Genomic DNA, 12,513 nt, shown 5'->3' with positions numbered 1-12,513 from the left:
GACGCGCGCCGCCGCCTCCTCCCCTGCCATCCCGGAGTCCACTGTCGCCCGCGCCGCCGTCCAGGGCCGCTGAGCCTCCCGAAGGGTGCGCCTCAGCCCCGGGTGTTGTCGTTGTTCCCTCTGCAGACCCCTTCGCTGATGCCACTAAGGGTGACGACTTACTCCCGGCAGGGACTGAGGATTACATCCATATAAGGATCCAGCAGCGAAACGGCAGGAAGACGCTCACCACGGTCCAGGGCATCGCGGATGACTATGACAAGAAGAAGCTTGTGAAGGCGTTCAAAAAGGTAGAGGCTGCTGGCAGAAGGGGCTAAAACAGCAGCCTGGGCAGCGCTTTGGGAAGCTGAGGCAAGAGGGGCGCAGGTTCCAGCCCAGCCTGGGCAAATCAGCAAAACCTTATCTCAGAAACAATAAATACAGGAGCTGGGGATTTGGCTCAGTGCAGAGGACTTGGGTTCTGTCTCCAGTCCTGGGGGAAAGCAAGAGGGCATGCATACCTACCAAAGGAGTTGTGGGTCCCACCTTTCCTTGCGTGTATCAACGTGGATTAAAACGATGGGACCCAGAACAGTGTTTTTACTTTTGTAAGTAACACCCAGAAATGTGCCTGTTCTCCCAGAATGGTCACCCACCCTGAGATAAACACAGCTTCCAAACAGAATAAAGCATGAAATACTTACTTTTGGATGTTCCACATAAAATTAGCTTTCTTTACATGATCTGCTCATTTGTTTACAAATTAACTTGGGAGGGTTGGAGTATTTAGGAGGCAATCTGTTTCTTAAAGATAGAAAGCCTACTAAAATAGTAATTGTAGTCTCTGTAATTGTGAAGTAAAACCTCCTTGTAAGAGATTATATCGACTAAGTTACCTTTGTAAATGTGCTTCTCCAGAAATTTGCCTGTAATGGTACTGTGATTGAGCATCCCGAATACGGCGAGGTTATTCAGCTTCAAGGTGACCAAAGGAAAAACATTTGCCAGTTTCTCTTGGAGGTGAGTGGATGGGTGCCTCATGATGAACCCTTGAAATTATTTCTGAAATTAAAAGCCTTATAAGTTATTTCCTAAAGGGAAAAGTCATGTGAGTAAAGTAAATTAGGTGATTAAGAGAAAGACTTGCTGCCACCTGTGTGGTCCTGAGGGGCCTTTGGTCCCACGTGTAAGTAGGGCTTCTCACTGTGGTGGAGATGGTGAGGGAGTGGGGTGGGCTAGTGCTGCGGACAGCAGGGCGAGGTGTCACAGGCTGCTGATGGCTTGCTTCACAGGTTGGCATTGTCAAGGAGGAGCAGCTTAAGGTTCACGGGTTCTGACAGGAGCCCACTTGCAAGAGAGTTTCTTGGATGATTTTATTCTCTAAACCCAGCTTGGCTGCCTTGTGAGATGATTCTCTGCAGCGAACTGACTTTTCATTTCTTCAGCCGTTCAAACTTCCATTCCCATCTGCATGGCAGGCGACATGGGACGTGTGGGCTGGAAACACACAAGGAAATCGCAGTCAGATGGTAATGAAGCCCTGTGTTCATCTTAACATGTTTCCAATGGAAAATATTTTGTTTTGAGTGTTTATTGTTTATTTTCAGTTGACTAAATGTTTTTTGTTGTATTAAACCATGTATGTTGCAGCTTAACAATAAAAAAATCTGAATTCTTTTATGAGCTGTTAGGCTCCCAAATCCAAGCAGTAAGGTACACATTTTGTGTTTCATAGTTGGACTTGTCATTCTACAGACACTTTCTGATTAGGTTCAGCTGCTGTTACACCAGAAATGGAGGAAAGCTTTTGTTACACTTCGTGTTTTTATTTACTGATTTCAAAATAAGAAGACTTGCAGAAACATAAACTCAGCCAGAGACACTTCCTTGCAAGTCAACTAAAAGTTGCCACTGAACTTATCAGAATGTGACATGGCTGGTCAAAGTCTTGGCAGATAGAGCTCTTTTGTGTGTGTGCCCAGCCTTCCCTGGCTGGCTGATGCACTGTCCCTGCATGCCAGGTACTATCATAGCGCGCAAACCCAGAGTACACCTGGCCCCAAGCACCACCCTGCAAGTGCAGGTGGTTCATTGGCCCCCGTCCAGGTCAGAGACTTGGGCTTCAGGTCCTTAGAGCACTGGGCAGGGACGGCTTGGGGTGCTGACCAGGAGAGCCTCGAGTTTCACTGACCATTGCTTGGGGACTTCACCAGAGGGAGTGAGAGCCGAGGCCAACTGCACAGTTGTGAAGGTGAGAACTCGGGCTCCTGGCTCCGGGCCCCTTCACTCTCTGGAGCAGTAGGTGCTCAGGGATAGAAGCTGCACCATTAAAACTACCCTGATCCTGATGGGGAGATGTGTCTATACCATTCTCCCAACAGGCCCTTCCCCCTGGCCTCCACCAGGGCCTCAGTGATCCACTTTGCTACTTTGTTACCCATCCTAGCCTCCAGAAGGACTTGCACTGTCAGGAGATGAGATGCCTGGATTTAGTGCCAAATTTGAGGAAGCTCACTTTTGGGAGATCTTATATATGTGTGTGTATCATATATATGTGGTTTTTTTTTTTGAGTCAGAGTCTCACTGTGTAGGTCAGCCTGTCCTTGAACTCACTATGTAGCTGGCCTTAAACTGAGACAATCCTGCCTTAGCCTCCTGAGTGCTAGAATTACAGGTGTGACCCAGCTTTGAAAGATTATAATTTGACTCAGGGCAGCAAGAGTTTGGGGAGCATTTTCTGGCTAATTGAAAAACCTACCTCTCTATCAGTAACTGTAATGATCAACCCCTTGTTGAGTGCTGTGGAAATGGAAACCCTGGCTCAGAACATCCATGTTCAGAGACTGCTACACAGATGCCCTTGCCGGGGCTGAGCCAGTGTCTGGGCAGAGACCCCAGGTCCTCTGTCCCCACTGAGCTTCTGGGGACCCCTTGTGTCAGTGAGCAGGGTTGTGGTTCTCAAGCTCCCTCTCCTCAGTTCTGGGGAGAGCACAGCTCCACAGCCAGGAGACCCAGCGTCGTCTGGACCAGAGTCCAGGCAGCCTGGTCCTCGGTACAGAGCAGACTGGGTGACCCCTGCTGTGGAGCAAGTAGAGCTCAGGGTGGACCCGGCCGTCACCCTCGGCTTCAGGCCGGGCGAAGTGTACCAGCTGCGTTCATCTGCCTCAAGGGAGAGGGAGGCTCCCAGGAGCCCAGCTGGGAAAATGATGGCGACAGGCATCAGTCGCAGCTGAGCAGTTCTCGTCCCTCCCAGTTTTTCTTCAGTAGTTTATGCTTCAGGTGGAAATGGAAAACAGCAAGTGAGGAAGAATCTGTCTCTGGACTCAGGAACTCGGTGGGGAGCGAGGCCTTTGCTGAGGCCTAGCTGGAGTGAAAGCTGCCTCTGGCCCTCGTCTTGGCCGGTGAAGGCTGTAGAGGCCGGGGTCGCTGCTGCTCCTCCTGCAAGGGCCTAGAGACGGGCCCTCAGCCCCTTGGAGGCTGTGGCACTGGTCAGAGGAGTGGCAGGCAGCAGGAGAGGCTTGGTTGCCAGGCCAGTGCACCTGCACCTCGGCTGGCTGGGTGTGAGCTGCACTGTGGGGACGGCTCCTGAAGAGCCCTGCCTGCTGCCCGGCTCCCGCTGCCTTGCAGATCCCAGGGAAGGGCGAGGGAGACAAGGATCTGCCATCCTCAAGGCCCGGGGTCCTCCGGGCAGGGGAGGACCTGCCCTGATGAGCCAGACACAGTGCTTGTCTGGGTCAAGGGACCCCGAGTGCCACCTAGGATAAGGAGCAAACCAGTAATGAGTGCTGCACAAGGCTGGCCAGGGTAATGTGCTGGGGGCAGTGACTGCACTTCTCCTCCAGGAAAAATGCTCGGGAGAGGAGCTATTACCCAGAGGACAGGTGCCAGGCTGTCCTTGGACCCTTTGACTTCCTGCACAGGTGGATGACACGCAGGCCTCTGCCCTACTCCCATGGGCTTGTGCAGACACCACTGCAAGCCACTGTTCTTAGGCCCCAGTCTAAGTCCTGATGCTGAGCCCATAGGATTAGGGGCCACTGTGGCCACAGCTCTGCTCCCTACCAGAAGCATGATGCTGAATCTCAGGGCTGTCCTCTCAAACCAGTGAACAGCGTGCAGCCCACACTCTCAGAGCCAGGTACTGCTGATCCAAGGCACAAGAGAAGCCTAACATTCAAAACCAAAGTCCTAGCCAGGAGAGATGGTGCATTCTGGGAGGCTGAGACAGGAGGATTTAGAAACTTAGCAAGACCCTGTCTCAAAACTAGGGCTGGGGACGGAGCTCAGTGCAAAGGTCTTAGGCTCAGTCTCCCCGAGCCAAATTCCTCTAGAGGGAACCCCATGACACAGGGTTCAAAAGGGCCTCAAGACCCAAAAATAGTCCGGAGGAAAGCTAGCTTTAGCCCCTGCTGTCCTTCACCCTGGCACCCAGACCCACCTGAGCCCCACTGGGGATGACAGACAGCTCAGTCTAGGAGGTGGGCAAAGAATCCAGAGGCACCTGAGTCCCCATCCGGCAGCCCTGGAAGGAGGTTTCCCCTGGATTGCAAGATCCGTTCCAAGTGTTGGTGCCCCCGATGTGTTAACAACTTGGAAAACCTTAGCCCAACATCCAGTCTAAGCCACCAGCCTTGGGAAGCCTGCTGGAGCCTGGCTGGACAGTGCTCACAATCATTGCAACCCACGGGTGGGTGAAGGTCGATGAGACTGGGCACAGGTCCGGGGAGAGGTGCGAAAAGTCTTGGAGGAGCTGTTGCTGGGCGATCCTCTGTCCTCTGCCGCCCCCTCGTGGCCACTACCACTCCAGGGCTCCAAACAGTGCAGCCTCGAAGTCAAGAAGGTTGGGTTGTGGACAGGTGTGATTTTGCCACACCTGGGATTTTTCCAGTCATGGAGTTGGCCAAGCCCTTGTCACTGCAACCCACAAACACCAGCTACAACTCACTGTGCCTGAGAGAGGACTGTGTTTTCAAGGACTTGCGTGCATATTTATAAAGTCATCATCTACATGTGTTGTCACAAGGAATTTATTGTGAACAGAAATGTCCGCCTGAGGCCTCCAGAGAGTGGGTGATGAAGCAAGACAATGCTGACACCGCTAAGCTGTCATCTGGGGAACACAGTCGGCTCTCCACGCAGGCTGAATATGCTTAGCCCCCTGTCCGCGCCTTCATGTCACCACGTTGGGTGCTCGAGTCCCCTCCTGGAGGTAGTTTCCAGGTTATTTCTGTCCTGAACACAGGATTGGTCAAGACAAGTGCAAATGGTAGCCAAGTTTTGCATTTATTAAACATAGGAAAAGAAACAAGCTCTGCAGAGTGAATTTGGGCCAAGTGAAGGTGGAAAAAGCACACCTGCAGCCTGAGCATGGACCCCATGCAGGGAGAACACCGTGCCCAAAAGCTCAGTGTGGACCATCCTCCAGACCTCCCACTCCACAAGTGAGGCAGGTCCTGTCAAACACCTGCAGAGTTCTCGTGAGAAGTCACATGCAGGGCTTTGGGAAGTGTTCTGCCACGCGTCTGGGATTTCAGTTAATGTGTCACACCCACTTCCCCAGCCAGTTTTGCCACATCATGATCTGCCTCAAAAGCATTCACTTAGGGCTGGGGATTTAGCACAGGTCCTGAGTTCAATCCCTGGTACAGAAAAAAAGCATTTGCTTAGAGCGGTGGTGGGAACCTATGGCACTCAGGCTGCAGCAGGCTGTATCATTGAAAGCTCTAAAAGATTTGCTATCTCTGACTTACAGGGTTACCTGAAGGCTCTAGTCTGAAAGAAGTAGTGACTGGGTTCCCTAAAACCCTTAATGGCCACACAATACACAGTGCTATTCCCACTGAAGAACCCAGGACAGTTGGGCATGAGAATTCGTGCTGAAATCCCCACACTCTAGGAGGCTGAGGCAGAAGGATCACAAGTTTGAGCCCAGCATGGGCAATTTAGTGATTTAGTGAGACTCTGTCCCAGAAAAGTGGGGTGGGGGATCTAGCTCACTGGAGAGCTGGTGGTCCTCGCCTGCACACACTGGGTGGAGCTGGAAACCCTAAGAAACCTAGAACCATATTTCGGGGTTTCAACCTCATGTCCCGCTGGCTCAGGTGTGGCCCTGGTTAAGGAAGCCGCGGTGTCTGAGGTATTGCTTAGAAAGCTTGGTACTTTTCAACCCCCGTCCTCCCCTTTCCACGTGTAGGGAGCCCCTCACTTTTTGCTTTTCCTTCATTAATAATAATTGCTCATTTCTTTTGAGCCCTGGGGTTGGGCAGTCTCAACCACCAGCTTACCAGGGCTGAGGTGCCCGCCGGAGGTGGTGGCGCCCACATGGGTGTGTGTGGCTGCAGCTGTGGCCTCGATCCTGGCAGCTCATCCGTCGGGGTGGAGCAGGCCAGGGAGGAGGGAGGAAGCCGTGTTCCTGCTGGTGGGTGGCTCCCAGAGCTTCAGCTTTCAAGGCGGACAGGGCTGCATCTCTGGTTTCTCCAGTTCCTTGACTTAAGCCTCTGGATCCTTGGTCTCTCAGAGGTTCAGGCAGCCTCTTCAGCCTCTGATCCTGTAAGCTACTGAGTCCTCCCGCATAATCAGAGCCCCGACCAGTATGGAACTGTACCGGGAGTCCAGGGATGAAGGGCTGCATGGTGGAGGCCTGGATTCACAGGTGGTTGGCTGAGAGCTGGAGATGCCTGGCATCACTGGGTTTACAGCTGCTGAGAGGATGCTGGAGTGGCTTCACCTGGCTGGGTAGGGCCAGAGGAGTGCCCAAGAAACAGGCTGGTGTGGGGTGCCCATATCCCCAAGGGGCCCCATTGCTCTCCTCCATACCCCAGATCTTGAGGTGGGGACCACAGCCCTCAGCTGGGGACCCTAAAGACCATGAGTTTAACTGGACCCCAAGGTGGCAGAACCGAGTGGCAGCGCTAAGCCGCCAAAGGCCAGGTGCACTAACCAAGACGACAGCAGAGGCCAACCTGGGTCATAAGGGTCTGTGCATAATCACGGGGTTCCCAAAAGTGCCCAGAACTCCCAGATCTTGAGGTGGGGACCACAGCCCTCAGCTGGGGACCCTAAAGACCATGAGTTTAACTGGACCCCAAGGTGGCAGAACCGAGTGGCAGCGCTAAGCCGCCAAAGGCCAGGTGCACTAACCAAGACGACAGCAGAGGCCAACCTGGGTCATAAGGGTCTGTGCATAATCACGGGGTTCCCAAAAGTGCCCAGAACTGACAGGACACCTACGAGAGAGCCAAAGACCAAGAGTCCACCTCTTTCACCTTGAGTCACACCCGCTGAAACCCTCAGCCCTGCGCCAGTCCCCAGGCCCGACCCGGGGAGAAAGGGAAGCTAGGTCCCCGAGGAAGAGGACACAGTTACTCTGGTCACCTTTGCCCTCTTCCCAGAAGGGACCCACAGCCTCTTCCCAGGTGACAGTCCACAATCAGACCCTCAGGGACCAGTGGACCCTGGGTCTGAACCAGCACTGATTCTGGGGAGGTCCAGAAGGTCACTGTGGCCCTCTGGTCAGAGTGCCCAGGAGGCCAGGTGATCGTGGGGCTTAGCCAAGGTCCTGTGGGTCCCCAGGCCCGAGCAGAGCTTAGCAGAGTCCCCATGGTGGTTCTCTGAGCTGTGTAGGAGGACTGTCGGGTGGGGAGGCCTCCGTCCCAGGAGGAATGTGTGTGTCCAGCAACATCGTGCTGACCCATGGCTTTGTTCTGTCTCCTAGGAGAGTGGGTGTGGTCCAAGGAGATGGTCGGTGTCACGTGACCAGGGCAGGCTTCTGGGCTCCTCTTGCTTGTCCGTGAGCCCAGATGGAGAGACCCCTCTGAGCATCCAAGGACTCGAGGGGTTTCCTGGCTCAGGGGAGACTCATCTGCAGGAAGCCCCCACCCCCCCCTCACACGCAGGTACGCCTGGGGGCTGCTGTGACCATCAGACCCCTGCATCTTCAGCCTTTCCATATGGACTCAGCAATGCTCCAGGGTCACTGTGCTCTTGGTCCCCTATCCTCTGTCCAGCTTCTGGGACTGAGCAGCCCCCAGGGCCCCATCTCTTCCTGCCTGCAGGGACACGGGGCTCTGCTACCTCTGGCCTAGAGAACCGGCCAATAATGCAGCCATCCTAGGCCCGTCTGAATGCTCCTCAGGATGGTCCCTTGCCAATACCTACCTCCTCGGTGCTCATCTGACAGTGTCCAGTCTCATTGACCCAGCCAGTATCTGACTCCTCCCTGTGAAAACAGAGCAGCTGAGGGAGCCACGGGGAAACACCGGTGCTGCCCTGCTCTGCCTTGGCTCGTCTGTCACAAGATGGTGAATCTCCCCGTTCTTTGCTCTGGGCTCCCGGCCTCTCCTCATCGTGAGCAGCGCGCTGGCCCCGTCCGAGTCCTGGCCCACCCTCCCGGTCGTGGCCCTAACCACACCCTTGTCTGCACCTCATCATCCTTCCCCTCTTGTCGTTTTGGTCAGAGGGGAACCTTCTCTAGCACTGCCCGACTTTGAATAGAAGGGGACAACCCTCCTGCTGAGGGAAGGGATTATGAGGCATCCATCGGGTCGTGGAACAGAAATCTCAACATTCCCTAACTTCTGTGAAGACGCTGACCCACAGAGTAAGCAGGCGGCCCCACCGTCCACTCTGCCCAACCTGACAGTCCTCTCCGGTTTACTACCCACCTCCCTATAACCTGATTAAGGCTCAGGTTTCTACCCACAAAATGTACTTTGCCTCCCTCCTCCTTGCTCCCCGCTCTGACTAAGCTGCCTGAGTCCCAGCCACTCTCCACTGGCCCCGCCCCGCCCCGCCCCTGCCCCTGGTTCTGCCTCACTGACCTCACAGAGGCCTAGGGCGTCATCACAAGTCCACGCCTGTAGCATCTTCGAAGGTTGCATGTGGCCGCAGTCGTGAGCTCCTCTGTGCTCCCAGACCTGCACAGCTGGCTCCTCCCTCCTGTGTCCCGAGGTCCACAGCCCCAATGCCCTGTCCTCCACAGCAGCTGGAACCTCAACCCAAGGAGGCCCTGGTCGCACAGTCTAAGCAGCCCAGCCCACATGGCCTGATTTTGTTTTCGTCATGATTCTTTGCCCGTGTTGGGAAATAACTTCTTCATGGTTTAGGCAGGTTGGCACCTCTCGGCAGCCGACACGGACAGGGACAGAAGCTGCAGGAGACGCACTCAAGGTGGGCTCGGGGAGCCTGCAGCCACGGGCAGGACACAGGGCAGGCTCTGTGCGGCTCCCAGGACCTCAGCTCCAGGGGTGGCAAGGTCAGGAAGTGCCCTGGCTGCCTTCCTCCTGCTCCCCCTTCTCTCCCCACCACTCCTAGAGCCCACACTCCCTCCTGGTCCTTGACCCTGGGGACCACGCTAGCCTCCTGTCACCTCCGGTGCTGGACCATCTGGAAGTGGGAGCCATGGCCTAGTCTCCCTCTCCTGGGGATCAGCGCAATCATCACTGGCGAGGGCTTCGTTTGTCCCCCTTAGAAGTGTTTGGAGGCCGGACGTCCCTGGAATGGGAACCAAACCCACTCTTTTTTTAGGATCCTCTACATTGTGAATGTTTCAGGGAAGCCACCCTGGGCCTGTGTGGAGGGGAAGCTGGGCTGTGGTGGCCTTGGGAAAACTGCAGCTTTGCATCCTGCCTGAGACGAAGGTGAGGTGACAGCTATGACCACGTGTTTGGGGGACCCGGGAGGAAGATGAGTGGCTTCATAGCAGGTGCTGGGAGATCTGACTGCGTGGAGAAGTTCTGTCCCTGCCTCTTTGAAAGGGCTGTTCATGAACTGTAGACCCAACTGAGAGAGACAGAAGGGCAGGCACTGTTCACATCATTCCCCACCATCCACTCCCGACTCCCTCCTCCCTTGGATGGAAATCTGCTCCCCTGCGCTGACCCTGAGCCCAGCCCAGCCTAGCCCTGGCAGCGCCATTCCTGTCACTCTGCCTGCAGAGTCCCGATAAGTAGGACCCATGCATCTTTCCTTTGTGGTTGGCTCACCTCACTCAGCATCAGCCCACAGGTTTGTCTACAACGCAGCCCAGGGCAGAATTCCCTCGGTTCTAAATATCCCACTGTGTGCACCTAACATAGCTGTATATTTCATGTATTAAAACCACAGATCATTAAATAAAAGTCTGGGAACTCTTGTTATCATTGCTAGGATGTAGTTATTTTAGGGAACACACAAAATCCATGAAAGCTCAAGGAGAAAATAAAAGTTGCCTAAAATTCCACCATGCAGAAAACCACTGTCATCACGTTAGTGTGTGATTGCTTTGGTTTTTCTGGGGACTGAACCCAGATCCTAGGAACTGAGCTACATCCCAAGCCCCATCCTCCCATATTTTTTCTTTTTGAGCCACTAAGTTGCCCAGGCTGGACTCAAACTTGCCATCTGCCTGCCCCAGCCTCCCGGAGTGGTGGGATCACAGCTGTGTGCCACCATGCCCGGCTTTAAATGGTTTTGTTGGGATAGAATTCACATACCATAAACTGAACCATGTGAATGATTGGTTCAGTGGACTTTGGGTATAACCACAAAGTTATATGACCACCACCGCCACACGCTGCAGGACTTTCTGTGATCAACGATCTTTACTGACTTCTGGTTTGTCGTGCTGGGATCTGCCTGTATCTTTATAGAGCCATGCAAGGATGAGCTTTTCTTCTACTAACGAGAGAAAGAACTTGAAATACGTAAACAGCTGGGGGAGGGCACCTGTAACCCCAGCACTCTGGAGGCCAAGGAAGGGGATCAGAAATTTGAGGCCAGCCTGGGCTAATAGCAAGACCCTGACTCAAAAAAATGTATATAAAGTGTTTATTTTGAAAAAATGTGCTGGCCTTTCTTGCTAGGGCCTCTAAAATGCAAGTTCTGTCATGACAATTTGATGCACCACAATAACGCACTGTAGTAGGTTAGCTAACAAATGGTTTCCTTGGAATGCCCAGCTGGACGGAGTCAGCGTGGCCAGACATGGAGGACCCACCTGAGACTGTTACCAACAGCCATAAAGGAGACCTGGAGGGGAAGATCTTGGCTGTTGACTTTCTAGGAGAAGCTTGCAGTGGATGGTTGTCCTGCTGCAAATGTGGCTGTTCTTGCCCAAGGAGGGGCTCAGGGCCTCACTGTCACTGGGAATGGCTGCTGTTCTTATCGGGGGAGCTCTGATCTTTACCATGAGCATCACTTCCTGGCTCCAGTGTGGATCTTTCAGCCTGGTGACACAGATCCTTCATCTCACTGTACGTTTTCTGGCTTCCACCACTGGCCTTTGGACCTTCCAGGTGCAGATCCTCAATACAGACAAGCGTGAGGCATTTCCATGGGCTCTAGGCCACTGGCTGGATTTGAGGACGCTGCCTTGGACTCTAGGCCTTCAGCTGGATTTGTGTGGGAAACTGCTGGGATCCAGGCCCTTGGCTGGATTCTTTGGGCCCCTAGTGTATGGTTCGTCTCTTGAACTCCTTTGCATTTGACTTTTTTGGGTAATTATCATAAAATGATATTATTACACTAGGTATCCTATAGTAAACATATTCCCTTGCTGAAACCCTAACACACTCACAGAAGTCTCTGGACCTTGTGGGATCTACCCGAGGACGCATGCACGCACACACATGCACACTGGGAGGCAGGAGACCTGCGCAGCCCAGGCTGAGGAACTCACCAGGGCTGCGAGCCTCCGAAGAGGCACGCCACCGACAGACTGCAGTTTCCTGTGCATCCCACAAGATGTGAAGTGTTGTCCCTGGATTTGTGTATTTGCTTTCCCTGCTTTCTGAAAACAGAACACTCTTTCTCCACTCTGTCCACCACACAGCAAGATGGAGCACAGACAGCAGAGCTGGGCCGTCGCCTGGGCAGAAGAGCAGCTCTGCTCACTGATTCTGCCTCCGTGGGGGTTGGGGACAGGGACAGGTGCTGTAACCCCCGGGGGCAACCCACAGTGCCGCCGGGGTCTTCAGCGCCCAGGGCTCCATGACCAGCCACTGACTGCAAAAAAATCTAAAAAGTACATGTGGAGACCAGGTGTTAACTGGAGTCGGAATTTCCTTTTCACGCTGTCACTCTCTCCTTGTTTCCGTTTGGCATGGTGAATCAAAGGTTGAAGGGCCCAGGTAATCGGATTTTGTACTTTGACTACAAAAAAGGTAGCTGCAATACCAAAGGCGGCCAGCAGATGGAGCGATCCGCCAGCTCAGCGGCTCCCTATCCCAACGCGGCTTGCAGAGTTGGTTTTGGAGAAAGGTTCCAAAGCCAGAGGGAGGAGCGATTTTTTGATACTGGCTAAATTCTTGGGTGCTGCATACACTCAGGAAGAAGAACACAAAGCTTGCTTTAAGATACACAGAAATGGGCCAGGAGTCCCTGTGTGGTCTGAGAGCGCAGCCACGACCTTGGTGCGCCAGGAGCCGAGCTCAGACCTCGCGTAGCTCCAGGAGCTGGGTCCCAGCTCCCGGATCCCGGCCCGGGGATCGCGGTCAGGGAGGTCCGGGCCGGGAGAACCACTGGGTGGCGGGGGCGGCGGCAGCCCGAGACCTCTGC

The 12,513-nt window shown here is 54.0% G+C and overlaps 1 protein-coding gene and 2 long non-coding RNA genes across 4 annotated transcripts in view; 2 read left to right on the top strand and 1 right to left on the bottom strand.

Moving 5' to 3' along the window:
* Eif1b (eukaryotic translation initiation factor 1B) overlaps positions 1-1,681 on the top strand; it is a 2,174-nt gene extending 493 nt beyond the window's left edge. The window contains exons 2-4 of one of the 2 annotated variants that reach the window (XM_010624520.3): positions 127-290; positions 898-999; positions 1,425-1,681. In XM_010624520.3, the coding sequence (XP_010622822.1) occupies positions 127-290; positions 898-999; positions 1,425-1,565 (407 nt within the window). In that variant the 3' untranslated portion in view covers positions 1,566-1,681. Of the gene's footprint in view, positions 1-126; positions 291-897; positions 1,000-1,271 lie in introns of both variants that reach the window. The other variant, XM_010624521.3, reaches the window with a different exon arrangement.
* Positions 1,682-6,633: 4,952 nt separating this feature from the next.
* On the bottom strand, positions 6,634-8,718 carry LOC104862456. The gene is made up of 3 exons (XR_004516879.1): positions 8,643-8,718; positions 8,137-8,197; positions 6,634-6,710 (listed from the first exon to the last, which is right to left on the bottom strand). It is a non-coding gene; the product is annotated as an uncharacterized LOC104862456 (long non-coding RNA).
* Positions 7,002-11,145, top strand: LOC117285741. The gene is made up of 3 exons (XR_004516878.1): positions 7,002-9,232; positions 9,505-9,617; positions 10,917-11,145. It is a non-coding gene; the product is annotated as an uncharacterized LOC117285741 (long non-coding RNA).
* The last annotated feature ends 1,368 nt before the right edge of the window (positions 11,146-12,513 follow it).

Source organism: Fukomys damarensis, unplaced genomic scaffold (assembly GCF_012274545.1).
Source record: "Fukomys damarensis isolate Sample0158 unplaced genomic scaffold, DMR_v1.0_HiC HiC_scaffold_12, whole genome shotgun sequence".
NCBI lineage: Eukaryota > Metazoa > Chordata > Mammalia > Rodentia > Bathyergidae > Fukomys > Fukomys damarensis.
Note: the sequence above shows the minus strand (reverse complement) of the source record. Positions and strands in the feature narration are given on the sequence as shown.